The sequence below is a fragment of the Stegodyphus dumicola genome, chromosome 6 (genome assembly GCF_044657685.1).
Source record: "Stegodyphus dumicola isolate Sdum_Otavi_A_Nest chromosome 6, ASM4465768v1".
Lineage (NCBI taxonomy): Eukaryota > Metazoa > Arthropoda > Arachnida > Araneae > Eresidae > Stegodyphus > Stegodyphus dumicola.
The window spans coordinates 113,650,452-113,669,812 of NC_140773.1; the positions used below are offsets into that span (position 1 = coordinate 113,650,452).

General features: G+C 29.7%; 1 protein-coding gene and 1 long non-coding RNA gene across 2 annotated transcripts in view; one reads left to right on the forward strand and one right to left on the reverse strand.

The window, feature by feature from the left end:
• Nucleotides 1-295: 295 nt before the first annotated feature.
• The window catches only part of LOC118194647 (uncharacterized), a 56,890-nt gene continuing 37,824 nt past the window's right edge, over nucleotides 296-19,361 (forward strand). The window contains exons 1-4 of the mRNA XM_085818836.1: nucleotides 296-690; nucleotides 2,230-2,325; nucleotides 8,172-8,253; nucleotides 8,449-8,536. Coding sequence (XP_085674962.1) covers nucleotides 2,279-2,325; nucleotides 8,172-8,253; nucleotides 8,449-8,536 — 217 coding nt within the window. The 5' untranslated portion in view covers nucleotides 296-690; nucleotides 2,230-2,278. The remainder of the gene's footprint in view (nucleotides 691-2,229; nucleotides 2,326-8,171; nucleotides 8,254-8,448; nucleotides 8,537-19,361) is intronic.
• The window catches only part of LOC146996822 (uncharacterized), a 54,211-nt gene continuing 36,858 nt past the window's right edge, over nucleotides 2,009-19,361 (reverse strand). Inside the window, exons 2-3 of the long non-coding RNA XR_015041700.1 lie at nucleotides 5,460-5,503; nucleotides 2,009-2,292 (exon numbers count right to left, since the gene is read on the reverse strand). This is a non-coding gene — a long non-coding RNA (uncharacterized LOC146996822). The remainder of the gene's footprint in view (nucleotides 2,293-5,459; nucleotides 5,504-19,361) is intronic.

Here is a 19,361-nt window from a genome sequence, read left to right on the forward strand (position 1 = left end):
CGTAACAACGAGAACATTGTCGCCACGTATAATGATTCTCACTTCACTTTGAAACATCTGTCATCTCAAGGAGATGAAAAGAGTAGTTTCTACATCTTGACCCTTGAGAATAAAATACGATCTTCATCATCATCATTAAAATATAAACTTTTATGAAGCTTAACAATGAGCTAATGAGCTACTGATTATTTTAGGTTTTCTGTGTTGTAATGTTTATTGCCAATTTTCATACTTTGGAATAATTTCAGTAGCTTTGGTAATTACTGTTGTAGCCACTTGAGTAGAGAAAGAAATTATTTTCACTCTTTCTATTTTGAAAACAGTAGGCTCTAAAAATTGAATAGATAAGATATAATTCTCATTTTAAAATAAATTTTATTATTATTTTGTCCCTTTTTTAACATTCAACGTGTAAAATAATATGTAAAACTATCATTTAACATAATAAATTTTATTACCTATTTTCTAACATTTAACATTTTTTTTTGTCGTAACATTTGGTAACCATTGTAATATTTTTGCCTGCAGACGACTTCCGTTTAAGATTCTCAACTCTATTGCTTGTGTTTTCCCGCCTTTTTTTCGAACTTTTGCGTTCTGATGGTAAATGGTTAAAATATAAATGGAATGAGAATATTATTTGCTCGCAATAAAAATAGTTTTAAGATAATTAGAATCAGTGAATAATATGTAAGTCAATACATTTCTGAGGAAGTAATATTATTCTTATGTACAGTTTCATTTATGTATCATGCTTTTTTTTTTTTATTTAAGTGTATTTATTTATGGAGTCTTAATGACGTCTTTAAAAAAATGTAGTCAGTTTGAGTTTGTAAGGTCTGATTAATTTGAGACAAAATTTTAAGTAGATTCATATTCTATTGCATTGAATCAGATGTATAGTTTTAATTAAAGAGGAAACTATAATTAGTTTAATGTGTTTTTATGTTTGATCAGATGAGAAGTTATAATACTTCTGTTTTGTAAAAAGAAATATCTTAAGCAGTATAATTTTTAAATTTTCCTTTTAATTTCTTTCCATTTTCTCTTCCTTCATACAAAATTAGTTTTGATGTTCTAAACATTTGTTATTTAATCTGCTTTTTTTTAAGTTCTTACTTTTTCAGCAACTATAGTATATTTTTTTATTTGTAGAGTTAAGTATGTTAATTTTTATTATTCCTTTTAATTCTTATATATACTGTAAATTCTGTATTTGTATAAATCATTGTACTTATACCTAATACATAGTAACTGATATTTGCAAATAAAACTAAAAACACAAGTGTTTGCAAATAAATATGAGCCACTGTATAGATTATATTCATGAACAGGGTTACTAGATGGTCAACTTTTGGAGGGCATGTCTAGCTTTGTTAAGCCTGACTCCTGTATTTTAAGAACTTTTAAAATATTAAAGTATCTAGCTTTTAATCAAAGAAATTATTTTTATTACAATCTGTGGAAAAGCCATTTTTTCATTTTTAGATGGCAACAAAATTTTAACAATTTTCATGATAAAATCGGAGGAATTTTCAGATGAATTCTGTTAGATTCTAAATCTGTTTTCTTAATCTTAATTTCTGTTTAGCAATTTTTGTTACAATATTTAGAAAACATAACATATAAGTTACGTGATGTTTTGCAAGACAATTAACTGAATTTTTTTTATGGGAGGAATGTCACTGAAATAAGGTGTAAAGTTTGTGGCAGTTATGTATCCATTTTAAGTAAAGGTAATGAATGCTTTAGACTTTTATGTTGCTATGATATGCATGAGAAAGCATTCAGAATTCTACTGAATGTCAGTATCAGCTTGTTTTGCAATGTAAATTTTTAAAACAACTGACGAAAAATTTGAGTTCATCAAGGGCTACTCTCCATATTTTATCATAAAATGCAATTTAACACAAAAAATGTATGTGTCATATTATTTGAGAAACAGCTTTTATTGATAATTATTAAAAAATGCTAATTTTTTGTTTACTTTTTGGTTTGAATAAATGATGCAAAGCACAAATATATATATTTAGCGTCTTTCATTTTAAAAATATTTGGCAGTCCTGATTATAATGCCAATTCTGAAAAAGTGTATTCGACTGCATAATCATATCAAGCCATGTTAATTCAAAACATTTTGTTTCTGTGATCCATATAGCAATTTATATATATATATATATATATATTATGAGTCTGTATATGTATTTTACACACATATTTTTTCTTTAGTGTCATATGCTTTCTTCTATACAAAGCTTCTTTGCTTTTGACTGATCAGATGGCTCAGACGTACTGTGTTGATTCGATTCATCGGGAAAAAGAAAGGTAAATTTATTAATAAATACTTTTTAACATATGTCATTGAATCTTGTAATTCCATGGTTATGAATTATATAAATATTTAATAAAGAATAGCTGGTTAATCTTTGGATTATAGTAACTTGGCGAGTTTTTGGCAAAAATTCGACGACCAACCCTGCTACAACAACCTGCTAGTTTTTGTTTGGATGCCATTTTGTTTTCACGAAGTAAAGGCATTTTTTTTTTTACTCAACATTTCCAACAATCTGCTAGCCGAATTACGCTTATGCTAGAACTTTTATGGAACAAAAGTGCTTAATCATGACGAAGATTAGGTGCGAAATTGGGACAAAGTGCAGAATCACCCACTGCTTGCCACGTTTTTACGAAATGCACATACACGGTATCATCCATGTACACGTCGACCAATTTTCACTTAAAAAAACATCCCAGAATTGCACAAAAATGGCATTGCGCACACTCTTGACTATATCCATGTACACTGCTAAAGCCGTAGCTAGTAACCTTTATCACCTTACCAAAATGTCGCCAAACTACCTGTTACCATATTCCAAAGATTAGCCAAATAGCCTTCTTTGCAAGATACTGCATCTGGAAAAAAAAAGAGATGGTGGTATAAAAAATATTTTAAATATATTAAATAAAACTTTGTGGTAGATAGAACAGTCTCAATGCAAACACATCTACTATGAAATCTTCATACAGTGACCACTTCAAGCTCCAGATGATTATTATCTTTAGAGGAGACCACCTTAATGATATAATTTTAAATTATATTAAAAAAATTCTGGTTACATCCAAAAACAATCATTATGTGAAATTTAACTGATGATTGGAAATAATCTAACTGGAGAAGAAACATGCCAATATAAAAAGCAAAATTAGGGAAAAAAAAAAACAACAACTTCAGATAAGTGTAGATTTTTAAATAAAACTAATGAAATAGTTTAGGGTATAATAAAAGGAATCTAAGTCTGATCATCATCAAAATGAATAGAATTTTATTTAAAATTTTCTTTGGCATAATTTTATAGGATTTTTTTGTATTTAAATCAACACCTTCTAAATATAAATTTCTTAATCCTATAGAAAGAAGAGTGCCTTTAGCGTGACAAAAACATAATTTATATATTTAAGGACGATTACATGCATTAGTATATGCAGGGTTGCCACACTACCTGGAAAACCGAAAAAAGCAAGGGAATTTGAAATTGACCAAAAAAGTCTGAGAATTTAAATAGTTGAGCTAAAATCTGCAAAAGGCTGTGAATTTCATAAGGCAGTCCCCCCAAAAAGTGATTTTTGCACCAACACTGGAAGCAGATCACTTTCTTGGTGAATTATGTATCACATGAGCATTATTCCGGAAGCTGGTGTAGCGCCTGTTTTCACAGTGCCAAATCAGATTGTCTTTCAGAAAGGCAAAGCAAGTACAGTCAAAAGTCCGGATTATAGATCATCAATTTAAATCTGGTAAGATGGCAATTATAAAATTAAAAATATGAAACCGTAATTTATGAAATAAAGAGCAATTTATGATCTAAAGGGTATCAAAATTTACAAAAAAAAAGCTTAATATTTATTTGTTTACTTTATTAAGCATTTCTTTCAACGCGCACATGTGTAAAGCATACATTACGTATAGTCGAAATTAGAAAATTGCAACCAGAAAACTATTTGATGTGTATTCGTGACGAGGAGTATTATTTGATGTGTAAAGACGAGGAATTTGATTTAAATCATATCAAAGACGGAGTACATCGAGATGAAATACTATATTTAGTAAGGAATTATAAGCCGAATAAAATAAAAATATCTGCCCTGAAGATATGGATAGTGCTGACAGATCAACTTCCAGTTCATTGCGTGCCACGACATTCCCCCCCCCCCCACTCCCGCAGAGCAGCATGAAATTGATAAACAGATTATTTTTCCCTTTGCACGGAACCCCACTTTCACTTCCTGCACCCAACCCCAAATCTATTACAATGTAAATGTAATTTTTAATTGTCAAGTAAAAGCTTTATTTAAAGTAAAGTGCATTAGCTAGTATTGCCTATTTGAAATATCCTTGAATTTTGTTTTATTATTTTCTTGATTTGATGCACTGTTACAAAAATAGTGATCGAATTATTTCACATATATTTTCATATATTTAATTAAAAGATTTAATTTCTTTATGAGATAAAAAGATCTTTCTTTAGCTTAGATATTTAAAGTTCTTATTAAAAATTGCAATTTTTTAATTTAGAGTATTTTTAACTTGTACTTTTTCTACAGCAAGGAAAGTTTAATTATGTGAAGTGCCTATTTCAAAGAGTAAGAAAGTAGTAAGAGTTTTTAGAGGTTCTTTGTTGAATAGATTACTACAGGAGTGCCCATTCTTTTGAATAACGGACTGAAAATTCAACAATGGTTATAATAAAATAATATTTAAGATAATTTTTGATAATTTTTAATTTTTTAAATTATAATTGTTCTCATTTTCTTTATGATGCCCTTAATATTCCCTTTTTCTTATTCTAGCCTCATAAAAGTAAATAATTTCAAGAATTATATCCAAGACTATATATATATATATATTCAAGAATACCAATATCAATTCAAAATAAAGTAATTAAAAATAAATTAAAAAGCATATGACTTACGCTAAAGCTGCAAAGTAATAAACCAATAATTTATAATAAGAAAACTTTTCATATACCATCTCCAAGGAACACAAATTTAAAACTATCAATGAAAATTTTTTTAGAATTTAAATTAGTATTTTAAATAATTTTAACTATTTGTTTAAAAATCTGCTAAGAAAAATCTCTCGCAAAAATACTACAACCAAAAGTAAATTTTAAATATTGAAAAAGTAGCTATTATCATAGATTGCAGATTAATAAACTTATCAAGAGGATAAACCGATCTACCATTAATTAACAATAACTAAATTAAGAGAGTGTCTCATCTTACTTCCAAGTAAGCATCAAATTATTTGCTAGATTCAAATCATAAGTCACATAAATACTCAATCCAAATAATGACATTAGTCCCCTTAAACCAAAAGAATCTTGTAAAACAAAATAGCAAATAATCTTAAAATTAAGATTTCTCAATAAGAACACAATTAATCTGAACAAGATGCTTACCTTAGAAGACTCCTACTCTTTCATTTTCAAATTCAAAACCAGAACTAGAAATATTAGAAAATTAAAAGTTGATTCAAAATCATAAGAAGATCAACAATGATACAATCTTAAAATTAAAGTTTAAAACAAGCAGTTAATTATAGAATATATGTATTCAAGAATTATTATTAATTTGACAAGGCTATCCTCATAAAAACTTTTCAGTATCCTTAAAATTTTATTAGGTGAACTAAAATACTTATCTAAATTTATTTCTTAAGGTTTTGGTATAAGTAGGTTAAAAATATAAAGCATTCACATTATAGTTTGTATATTTTAAATGATATAATTATGTAAATATGTGAATTATGTAACAAATGAAACACCATAAAACCATAAAATTCAGTTCAAGAGCAATTTCACAAAATAATTTTAAAATGAGCATATCTTTATAATTTCTGATATGCAATCTCGCACATGGAGATAAAAGTGTTTTTTCTGTGCAATGTTGCCATTGCTCGCTTTGAAAGCCTTGAGTTTGTTAATCAAAAATTTATTAAGTTTTACAAAATAGGAAATCGATAACCAAACAAATTCCAAATTTTAAATTTGGCCTTCAAGATGCCCATACTCGCAGGAGGATTACGTTATTCAAAATTGGATGGCTCTAGGTACCATTCTTTTATCACAACTTGAGAAACATATGTACATTTATGCAGATTCTTCAGATAGTATTTGGTGACAACAATTTGAAAAATGAAACAACGTGTTTAGTGATTCAATGCAAAATGCTAAAACAAAATTAATAGTCCATCTGGGCAAATTGCTCCTTTGGACTAATAAACATTAATAGCACAAGCTTGAGAAATGAAATGTAACTTCGAAAATTTCAGTTCAACATTGTCATTAATTGGTGCATCATAGTCATAATGAGATTTAAAGCAAGTAATATTTCCCCCTGTGTAAGTAAAGTGCTAAAACACAATGCATATATTGGGTATAGCATTTCAATTGACAAAATTAAAGACTTACTTGGAAGTAAGATGAGACACTCTCTTAATTAAGTTATTGTTAATTAATGGTAGATTGGTTTATCCTCTTGATAAGTTGATTAATCTGCAATCTATGATAATAGCTACTTTTTCAATATTTAAAATTTACTTTTGGTTGTAGTATTTTTGCGAGAGATTTTTCTTAGCAGATTGTTCTTATTTCAGAGAATTATATACACATCATATTCTCAAGGAAGTGTTATAGGAATTTAAAAGATAGCATTTAAAGCCTTCAAATCCCTTTGTTCATTAAAGGGAGAAAGCTGTTGTGGATGTCATAAGATAAGTTGAGGGGGTAGCTATTCGACGAAAGTGTCCCCATCCTTTACTTTTCTGAAACAGCCCCACTGTGATCCTAATGCAACACCGCTGAGAAGATAAGTAACCCATCAATCACCTCTTTTCATTTTCGACTCATTCTCGGGGAGTTGTAAAAAGACACTGTGACTTATGTGCCTTGGGGGTTACAGTCAGGCCCAAATTTCACCCCGACAAGAGTCTGCCGAACTAACGGATGACGATGCATTTCCTGTGAACGTATCTCGTGGCAAACGGTGAACTTGATTAATCTTATCATATACAGTCATTTTACCGTGTAAAGCACCAATAAGCAACATACTTCCTAACCAACATCCAACACATAAATAAGCCCTTACAAATATTTTCCCATCACTCATATTCACCACAGTCATGCAATCAGTCATGTCATAATAAGGTTTCCATAACATTCAAACTCTTAGTTAACCATAAATGAAACAACAACTTGGCAATAATCCAAGGGCACCCTAAAATATAGGCTAACCCATTTTTTCTATTAATGTTTTGTTTAAATATTATAAATGTCTTTTTTTTTTTTTTTTTTGTCTTCAATAAAACATTTTATTTGTATTATATATGCTTACATTATTTTTTTTTTTTATGAAAAGTCTGTTGACTAAAAAAAAAACTGCTTGTTGAACTTTCAGAATTTAGCAACTGTCATAACATTACAGAGAGTATTGTTCTTTATTAGGATTGATATAACTGCTCCTCAATTGTCATTTGTAAACAATAACTTCCATTGCAGAATTTATTTGTAATACCTTTTTTTATATCTTTAAATATACATTTTTCTATATCTTTAAATTTTTAATGAAAATATTTTGAGTTTTTTTATGTGTTTTTGCCTCGCCGCGAAGTGAGAACTGAATTAATTGAATGAGAAATATATCTCTAATGAAATTCAAGAAAATAAGTTTAAATGAAATGTAGGAAGAAATGCATATAATTTAATGTTCTGTACAAGGAAGTCATGTGGTGCACACATCAACTTTTTTACATATAAACACCAAAATTTAAATAAACTATGCTTTATCTATATAATGCAGTTTCCACTGTAACTTTTACTAGTGAGTTGCCTGCTTCATCAGAAGTAAAGCTTTCAGCTTTAACCATGATTTGGGCAAGCTTAACAGAAACTTTTTGTATTACACAATTCAAGTTTGTTTCCTTTCAGATTTTAATCTTTATATTTTAGTATGGTTATTTTGATAAATTTATCAAGATGCCCTTTTTAAGTAATTATGTTTGTATATAAAGATTTAGCAATGAAACAAAGTTTATTATTAATTGTTTTTAAAAAATTGTATATTTTATTTATAACCTATTTTTATATTAGTAATTTTTTAAATCTGAAATTCAGGATTCGTCATCAAAAGCTACAGTCTGTATTAAATGAAACAGTAAGACTTGTCCCGAAAATCTGTGATGGAAAAGAAACTAAAGTATGTTTATTGGAAAACTTTTGATTTTTTTTTCACTTTTGATTTTGTTTGAAAGTATTTTCTAAGGGTGGATTGATATTTTTTTTTTAAATTTTGATCTATGTAACCCATTTTTCTGAGGAATAACGTAATTGTATCTTTTTTAAATTTATGTAAATTTTTGATATTTTTCAATGCATTCAATTTTTTTTTCAGTGTAAAAAACTTCGAAAAATTCTTGTCTATTTTGAATTTTTGAAGAGGAAATTAGAAAATCTTGAATCAAGTGTTCATAAAAATAAAGGTTTGCTTGTTAAACTGTTAAGTTTTTCTTTTTTTATCACTCATGAAGACTTTATTAACATTCTGTAAATTATTGTAAAGCTAAAATAATGAAAAATCTTCCACTTTAAATTTTTCTAATTTTTAGATGTTAATATCCCTGCCATGTATTTGTTTTAATTTATTTCTTTTTGATAAAAAATGTTATTGGGGTAGAAGATAGTATTGTATATAAGAAAAAACGTACAAATATATATATATATTTTCGGGATATATCATATATATATATTTTTAGGATATATCATTTTTTATATATCATATTGTAAATTTTTAAATTCTAGACTCAGTCATTGAGCTCTAAATTGTAAATCAGCTGAACTGGCCTTCTTAGTAGTCCAGTGCCAGTTTGGATCGAACATGAGCAAACTTTTCCGTCCCTACCAGGGAAAGTCTCTATAATTCTACCTAGAGACCACATATTTCTAGGGTAGCTTTCTTCATTGATTAATACTATGCCATTTGGTTTGAATTCAGTTGCCTTTGAATTTTGCTGGTACATATTAGCAGATCTTAAATTTAATAAATAACCCTTTTGCCAGCATTTCCAAAATTTATTTAATAATATATTCTGCTGATGTTTGAATTTTTTCATAATAGATTTTCTCGATCCTGATAAATCATCCTTAGATATTCTAGTTGGAGGAAGGGATAGCAAACGTCTACGTATAAAAAAAATGTGCAGGAGTGATTGGAGAGGGTTCTGAGGGTTCACTATATAAGTATGGGCCTAGAATTGATCATGGCTTCAATCTCAACGAACACAGTTTCCAGTTCATTGAGAGAGAGTGGTGAACGGCCAACAATTTTTCTAAGAATTGTTTTGATCATTCTGATCATTCTTTCCCAAAATCCTGCCCACCATGCTCCCCTTTCAATTATATATTTCCAATGAATAATGAAGGAAGAGAAGAAATTCTTTACACAAGGATCAGAAATGCAAGTCCACAGTTTTTTGAGTTCAGTGTCTGTGCGCTTGAATGATTTTGCATTGTCGTTGTATATAATTGAACACAGTCCTCGTCACGCTGTAAATCTTCTAAAGGCCAATGAGAACACTTCTGTATTCATCGAAGTTACCAGTTCTAAATGAATAGCACACGTTATTGCATAAGTGAATACCAAAAGGTAATGCTTATTGTTGCTCTCTTTAGTGAAAAATGATCCAGCATAATCCAGTTCAGTACCAGCAAACGGTGGCGACTGAAGAATTCGATCTGGAGGAAGTGGAGCTACGTTTTGAACTCCAGGGCGAACACTGTATCTTTTGCAAATCACACATCTGCTCAACAAGGATTTAATTCGCTGTCCACCTTTGACAACCCAAAATTTTTTGCGTAGGTGTGTCAGTGTTTAGTCCACTCCGGAATGAAATACGCTTTCATATGCATTGAAAATTAACAAATCGACGTATCGACACTTTGGTGGAAGTATCCATGGATGCTTGACAGATTCCAGACAGTCTGCAAATTGTATTCTGCCTGTTAACCGGTTAACTGTAGAAGTTCGTGTTCATCGAGCTCAGGATTCAGTGAGTAAATATTGGACCCTCTGTCAACTGACTTTCTTTGGGATAAATCAAGGATTTCCTTTTTGAAATATTGAATTTGTGTGGTTTTAATCCAGTATTTTCCTATATTCATTATTTCAGAAGCAGTTAATGGTCCACAAAGTCTTTCGGATCTAGGGCTAGAATTGTTGATGAACATATATATTCACACTGTTATTTGGTATACCTTGCTTTAATTTACTAAACTGATTTAAATCAAGCAATGAATTAGAACTTTGCTCAGTGTCCTTGTTATTGATGGCAGCTTGTAGGACATTATGAGTCTTTCTCTATTACGAAGTGATTAACGATGCGAATGCGAAGTGCGAAAGGCGAGTATAACACTTGACAATTTTTGTACGAATGCTATTTTTGTTTTGACGAGTTTTCATCAGTGGTAATTTTGATCTTGATTTGATATACAAAAATAAATGATGATATCTTTCGTTTATATTTAAAGAAAACACCAAAATATATCACAGTAACACAGACACATCGCAACGGGAACCTGCAGTTACATAATGTAACACACACAGAAGAATTCTTTCAGCACAACAGCTCCCTCTATACTATGAAAAGTTCTAACATTCTCTCTTCCTCATTACCTTTCAAACAGATAGATTCATGATAATTTTTGTCATTACATTTACTACATACATTTTTACACAGTTGTCATAGTTATCATAGGATAATTCGAATCCTGAGTTTATATATATCCTAAATTGCAGAAAATTAATTAAAGGTTGCATGTTTGCGAAAAGCAAAGCCATCGTATTTTTTTATATTTTACATATACAGTCAAAAGTCTTTAATCTGAACTCGTTGGGACTTCAGAGATTCCGGATTATCGGTTTTTCCAGAATATTGATCATCAGTTTAAATCTGGTAAGATGGCATGCAGAAATTATAAAATTAAAAATATGAAACCGTAATTTATGAAATAAAGAGCAATTATGATCTAAAGGGTATCAAAATTTACAAAAAAAAAAAAAAAAAAAAAAAAAAAAAAGCTTAATATTTATTTGTTTACTTTATTAAACATTTCTTTCAACGCGCGCTTGTGTAAAGCATACATTATGCATAGTCGAAATTAGAAAATTGCAACCAGAAAACTATTTGATGTCTATTCATGCCGAGGAGTATTATTTGATGTGTAATTACGAGGAATTTGATTTAAATCATATCAAAGACGGAGTACATCGAGATGAAATACTACATTTAGTAAGGACTTGTAAGCCGAATAAAATAAAAACATCTGCCCTGAAGATAGTGCTGACAGATCAACTTCCAGTTCATTGAGCGCCGCGACGCTCCCCCTCCCCTACGCAGAGCAGCGTGAAATTGATAAACAGATTTCGGAATGGTTAGAGAAACAAAGGATATGCCTCTATCCATTTTTTGCAACAATTCCACTTTTTATTTGATGGACATCGAAACACGCTTTCGCTTTGTAGATCCTTTGGCAGCTCCAGAATCGGAAATTCTTTTTGACATAATTGAAAGTTCAAGCTTACTTTTATAAAATTGCTCTAACAGTGTGCAAAAAATAATAAGCCTGGTCCAATTAGAAGATTAAGGAACAACGCAATCTGCAACATTAACTGAAATAGATAATTAGATAATTTTAGCTTAGCTTATACCGTCCGTTATACATTAAACGTGCATGTGTAAACGTATTATGCGCATGCATAAAGGTATCGTGCAGAAAGTTTGTAGCTTTGAAGTCTGGATTATAGATCATTCCGGATTAAAGACTATTTGGACACCCATAATCCGGAATGATCTATAATCCGGACGTCAAAGTTGACGCATGCGCATAAGACCTTTACGGCTGAGAATATGCGTGTGCGCATGTGCAAAATATGTTTACGAATGCGCGTTTAATGTATAATGGACGGTATAAGCTAAGCTAAAATTATCTAATTCAGTTAATGTTGCAGATTGCGTTGTTCCTTAATCTTCGAATTGGATCCGGCTTATTATTTTTTGCAAACTGTTAGAGCAATTTTATAAAAGTAAGCTTGAACTTTCGATTATGTCAAATAGAATTTCTGATATATATTTACTAATATGTAAAGGGATCTACAAAGCGAAAGTATGTTTCGAAGTCCATTAAACAAAAAGTGGAATTGCTGCAAAAAATGGATAAAAGCACCTTTGTTTATCTAACCATTCCGAAATCTGTTTATCAATATCAAGCTGCTCTGCGGTGGGGGGGGGGGAGGACGCCACGGCGCACAATGAATTGGAAGTTGATCTGTCAGCACTATTCTTATCTTCAGGGCAGATGTTTTTATTTTATTTGGCTTATAATTCCTTACTAAATGTAGTATTTCATCTTGATGTACTCCGATATGATTTAAATCAATTAAAGAGAAAGTATTATCACATAAAACAAAGCAACTTAAACAACTTACATTGAAAGAAATGTTTAATAAAGTAAACAAATAAATATTAAACTTTTTTTTTTGTAAATTTTGATATCCTTTAGATCATAATTGTTCTTTATTTCATAAATTATGGTTTCATATTTTTAATTTTATAATTTCTGCATGCCATCTTACCAGATTTACACTGATAATCTATAATCCGGAATCGCCGAAGTCCCGACGAGTCCGGATTAACGACCTTTGACTGTATGTATATACTTGCTTCAAGAGAAAAGAGCCATGGATTGAAAATGATAAATTGGCTTATGTTGATTAGGAAGTATATTTAAGATGTTTAATAATTCTTTGCTAAAACTATCAGTAAACAAATGTGATCTTTAATGTCTTACTGCTGTTGCTACAAAGACAGTAACAAAGCATCTACTGCAATGCAAAACAGACAAAAAATGTAAAAATTTCAAATTTCATCAGCATGCAATTACAAAAGCATTTTTGTAAAAAAAATTGTGAATAAATTTAATGATTTTATAAATAGTTAAAGTTTAGTGTCAATTTAAATTTCTTCTTTCAAGTTGGTATTTTCTGATTATCCCCCCTCCAACAAAAAGTTTTTAATGCATTGCCATTTCACAAACTCAGCCACTTTGGAGAGAAACATCTTTTTTGACATTTTTATGTCTATTTTCAGTGGTGTATTCATTATCGCCTGTTTTTTTTTCCCATTGTTCTGTTTCTCTACAAGATATGTACGTGTCTTGTTTTTTTGCACTCTAGCTTAAAGCTTGTGCAACTGGTGTGGCAGAATTTAGGGGTGGCAAATATTTAGAATTTAGAGTGGCTCTGAACAAAAAAATTAGGAATGGCAACAGAAGGCCTTGCACCAGCCTTGCTCTTGCTCTCATATACTCAACTATCTGCTTTTGCTAAAAAAAAAAGTAATCTTTAAACATCTCTCATAACCTCAGCACCAGTATCCTAAAATTAGAAGAAAATAAAAATAATAATAATAAAAAAGCTTTATAAATATATATAGATAGATAAAATAAGGTTTTATTTAAAATTCAGATGAACTAAAAGGAGAAAAATAATTTTTTTTTATATAGTTTTAATGGTCACAAGAAATTAAATGATTCTGTTTACAAAATTCATCTGCAATTTAAACCATGAACAATAAAAGCATGTGGCATCTATCATAAATTTATTACGTTAATGGCTTATGCATTTGATGGTGCAGTTTGATTATTCGATTTTATTATGTAGGTGCTTAAACTTTTAATATTCGTAATATAAAATTATAGATTAGTTTTGTAAAGGTAATTATTTAATCTATTGTTTCCATTTAAACGATGAGATAAATTATTTTTCTCCTTTTAAGTTGTTAGTTATTTTGTGAGTTTTAAGTAAGTTATTTTAAAAAACCTTTTCTTTCTTTCTTTTCATCTTTTAAGTCTCAATAACATATTATGAGTTTATTCAATTGAGAAATCATTTTTCAGATAACGCTTACTTCCAACAATTCTGTAATTCTGTGCATTATTATTATTCTGTTATTCGGTGCAAACAATAAAATTGTGTCAGTTCATGTTTGTTCATCAAATAAATATGTGTACAAAAGGGGGGAATTGAATCAAATTTTGAAAATATTGAATGTTTCACCACATTGTCAACCATAATGAGTGTGCTCAAAATTTGAGCTCGATAGCATTTTCGAAGTAATTTTAAAATGGATGCAATGTTTTGACCATAGTGAATCTACCACAAGTGAATTAAATGAAAACTTATAAAAATATGGCTAGATTAAAAGAAATTCCTAATTAATCATTTTTTTTTAAAAACATTCTTATTTTAAAAGAGGGTAAAGAGTTTGTTTTGACCTTTAAAAATTTCATATTCTTGTAAGATACATTTTTGGGTGTCAGAATTTTACAAATCCCACTTTGTACCACAACAAAATTAAGAAAATTAAACTCTGAAAAAAATGTATATAAGCGTCTGGAAAAAAATGTATATAAACGTATAAACTGAAGTTAAAAATAATGTGATAGATATCATTTCAAATAACTTTTAAACATTAATCAATCTTGTTGTATTTTAGATTAAATGAAATGAAATGAACTTATTTTATTTGGCTTATAATTCCTTACTAATTCCTTACTAATAATAAAGTATCTATTTTTTGAAAAAATGCCAATATATAATATGTATAAAATAGTTGAAAACTTCTGTAGTGTAAGCTTGATTTCTTTCCAAGGATTTTTTTTGCAGCAAGGGGATTGGTTAATAAATAAATACATAAATAAATAAAATTTTAAAGAAATCTCTATAGAAGCAAGAAAAGTAATATGATGTAATTGCATCATAACCCTGAAACTGAAGAACTGTTACCGTCTGTTCCATATTGTAGCACATATATTTAAAAGAATATAAAGAGCTACCCAATTAATATTATTTTATCATTCTTGTTTTGAAAGAGGGCAAAGAGTTTGTTTTAGAAACTAGGAAAATTTCAAAGTTTTTTTTTTTAAATATGACATGGTTCATAAAATCAAATTTCATTAAAATCCCCCCCTTGGCTCTGTCTGATAATGGACATAGTAAATTTCTGAGATTTTAAATTTGATCATTAACTAAAGATATATGCAAAAAATTGTTTCAACAAATATAACATGAACTTAAAAAATGTGCTTCATAATATTTTTTTAAATTCAGTGTTTACAGAAGTTTAAATGTAATTTAAAAACTGATGACAAACATCATGATTGAGCTAAATATAAGCTTATAAAAAGAGGTACCAAGATTTCGCTGCAGATGCTGAAAACAACAGTAGGCAGTTCATTGCTTGGTACAGTTCTGATATCGGGACCAATGTGTATATGTATACACACATACATTCGTGCTTACATGAACTCATGCATGCATGAACATGTACACTGCTAAAAAAAAAAAAAAAAAAAGGATAGTGCTATATCTCCCGTTCTACTGGGCCGATTGACAAAATTCAAACTGCGTTTTTCATGTCTCGAAAGCGTGACTTAGGATATATATTAGATTTATATATAGCACTATTCTAACATAAGTATTTTGACACAAAATCGGACTTTTTCTGAAATAACATACCAATTTTTTCCCATATTTCGATTCTACGACTCAAATTATGCCAGAATACCAAGTTTTGTAAAAATCGCACGAGTAGTTTTTAAAATATTAGCTCTCAAAATTTTAGCTCCTCAATGTTAATTGAATTTGGCAAATATTTATTAATATCTCTTTTTTTATTAAACATTTTTGATTTTTCCTTTCACATTTCGAAACTTAGGTTCATTCCAAATAAAATTTACCCATTTTTTGTGTTTTATTTTTAAAATTTCTATTTTTAAATAATTTTTATAAATTTTTCGAAAAAAATTTTGAATTATAACCTATAAAATTTTTACCATCATCTTAAAGTAGGTGTATTTTTAAGCATATCTGCAAAAAATTAGACTTTTTTATTCAAAATTTTCTTAGATATACACGAATTTACATATTTTCGCGTTTTGAAATTTGGCATCTTTTTTTTTTTTTGAGCGATAATAACGCCAAATGTGGTTTATGGATTTTTGTTACAGGGAATTGCCACAGCTATTTTTAACCTTAAATTTCAAGTAAAATATTATGGAGAATTAATAATATGATATTGTTTCTCTCAAAGATGCGTAATAAATATTTATTAATACTATATGAAAAGTTATTTTTTTAAAATTATAGATGATATTATTCAAATTTTTAACTATTTTTTTAATTTCTCTTTCTTCCATTTTTAAAAAAAAATAAGAGTAAATTTTTGTAAGAGTAAATTTTTACCTTCGGCGTTTTATCGTCTGCTACTTTACTTTAACTTCGCTTAATTCGAATTGTCTAAAACTGAGAATTTTCGTTTGATGTTTATTTGAATTTTATGAAAATATTTTATGACATTAACTGCATAATTTATTTCTAAACAAACTGTTGCTTATGAAGTGGCTGAAAGAGCGGCTGATACTATCATCCATATTTTTAAATCACAGTGTATTTTTATAGAAATATAAGACTTAGAATAATCATTTTTATAAAAGTCAAATTATGATATAAACATACAACCCTCTAGAGACTGAATTAATGGAAGTTCAATGGTTATGCAGAAATGATCTGCAGCTACTTAATGGCTGGATAAGTCAGCAGGTTCTGTGGACAATCCTTAAAATTCTAATTTACAATGTAATTGTCAAGAACTGAATCCTGATCATCAGTAGTATAATAAGTAATTATTACGGTTATTAATAAATCCTTCTTATAAAGTAACTGCAAATATTTCAAAAAACTTTCTGTCTGAAAGCAAATATTTTTAATTTTATATTAATCAAGATTGCACACGATATTACTTATTTACACTTCAAATTTTTACCGTCAACTCTAGTAGAAGTTACAAATCAATTATAGTTAATTAAGGATTGAATTGGATTGGATGGATTATTTAATTATGGCAAAGCACACGAGGGCTATCTGCCTAAAGGGAGGGATGCTTTCGTGGAGGACTTTCTAAGGGAAACTGGCTGGTATACACATTACACATGGGGAATTCCACGAAAACGCCCATGCAGCCAGCCCGTTAGCGGGATTCGAACCTCAGACCGAACTACCAGTGTTCAGCATCTTTACCACTCGGCCGCTGGTGGGCTATTTAATTAAGGAATGACCATCTAAGTTTAGAAACAGCGTACCATAACAGCAATTCAATTATTCGCGCCATATCTTTCATGTTACTCCTGATTGGCAAGCTACATGATTTTTAATGAGTATTCGAGTTTTGCTAGTAACTTCACTTGGAAATCGCGCCTTAAACTAAGTTAGTTGGTTATTTGAACATAGAAACAACATGGGAGCTATTTGATTAAGATGCTTTCATAGAGAATCTTTGTAAGGAGAACATAGAAAACTATGAAAACCAACTATGCAGCCTGGGTTAAACGTCGCAACGAACAATTAGTATTTAACAATCTTCAAATGCTAGGCAACTGATGAGGCTCCAAGTAAATCTCCAATTTAATATTTTATTTGTAAATATTTAAAAAATATTGTTGTATTCTTAGACGCAAAAAGCAGAATTTAAGTTTTGTTAATTCGTTAGTTAACTACCAAGACGTAGTGCAAATGAATATTCAAATTCTTTTGCAATAATTGTATTCACTTAATATTCTTGGAATATGAGCTAAAGAAGGTATGTTCTCGCAAGATTAAAGAAGTGTTTAAATCCAATGATATTAGGTTTGTCTTACAAGCTCAGGATCAAAATGATTCTGCAATTGCCGAGTAGTTGACTTGTAAATGGCTGTGAATTAAGCAGATGACTTTTAATCTTACGTTTTCAGTCAGACAACGTATTCCAAATGTTTTGTATTCCATGATAATGCATCTTTTCATTATTCAATAACCAGTCGGAGAACCGCTTGTGTTCCGAAAATAAGTATGTGTACTCAATCGTCTGCATGTTCTTCAAATTTGTCTTCTTGTGATTTTTTTTTCTTTCCTAAAAACTAAAGTTGCCTCTCAAAGGAAAGTTTTTTGACATTGAAGAGACAAAAGGAGTATGACATCTACTTTTAGAGGCATGTCAAAAACAGATCTGTACAAGCCTTCTCTTCCATTACATGTTGTGCAGTCAGACAAAAATTTGCATCAGCGTAAATTTTACAATCTATTTTTATTCCACTCTGATTACTTTATTAACATACAGTGAATATATACTAAAACTTTTACTTCAGCTTCAGTAATTCAGAATTTTTGACGGAATTGTTGTCAGAACTAGGACTTAAGTCAAATTAAATATTTCGATAACCCAATAAATTCAAGGTCGAAGTTTCAATATTTTATTTTCGGAGGGAGGGGAAATTTGTTCAGTTTTGGTTCATTACCCTAAGTATATTTGCTTCGATTCTTTATTTTTCCATAAAAGCAAAACATTTACGCATGGTATATATATAACGCATAGCTTCAAATTAAAATTTAATAATAAACAGAGTAGTTATAATTAAAGTTCCACATTGAAACTGTCATAAAAGAAAAACTACTAGATCAAGTGTTAACAAATTTGGTAATCGTGTAAAGGAGGTCATGGGAATTTATTTTCCGCGAAAAAAGGAAGTTCGAAACATCACCACCAGGGCAAAATGGCGCTGTATACAATATTGTTAAATGAAATATGGGTCGGAATCTAACTTAACCTTTTGTTACACGAGTTTAATATGTTGTATACCATTAACAAACTTTGAATTAAGCAATATATCATTTAAAGGCGTTAAATTCGATAAACGTCGAGTGCGCCATCCGTGTAAGTGAGAAATTCGTCCGTGAAAACCACGAATTAGCGTTTAAAATGTGAGATCGCAAATCACTCGCACAAGTGCGTACAATCTGGAAATTGTTTTCTGACAGATCTCTAATTTGTAATTTTTGAACCCTGAATTCGGCCCTAAAACATGAAGACACTGATTCAAAACGCTTTTAATCGATTTGGGCGAAAGAAGTCCCTCATGTTCCATTGCATTCTCCTACTGCATTCGATTGCATAGCAGTCATTCCACACCGTTTAGTGTTGAATGACAGCTAGTTTTATAATTGAACCATTTTTCTTTGAAGAGCAGTCGACAGCTGGACCACTGTGATTGCAGCTCACTTAGAGTCAATGTTAAAATGTTTCGTGATACATGAACTGCAGTAACGTGGAATTTTAGATACTACGATTTTTACGCAGAGCTGGGCCTAACCTCACGTGTGTCACACAGTTACTTAGGCAACATTTCACGAATGAACATCTTATAAGCCAACACTTCCCC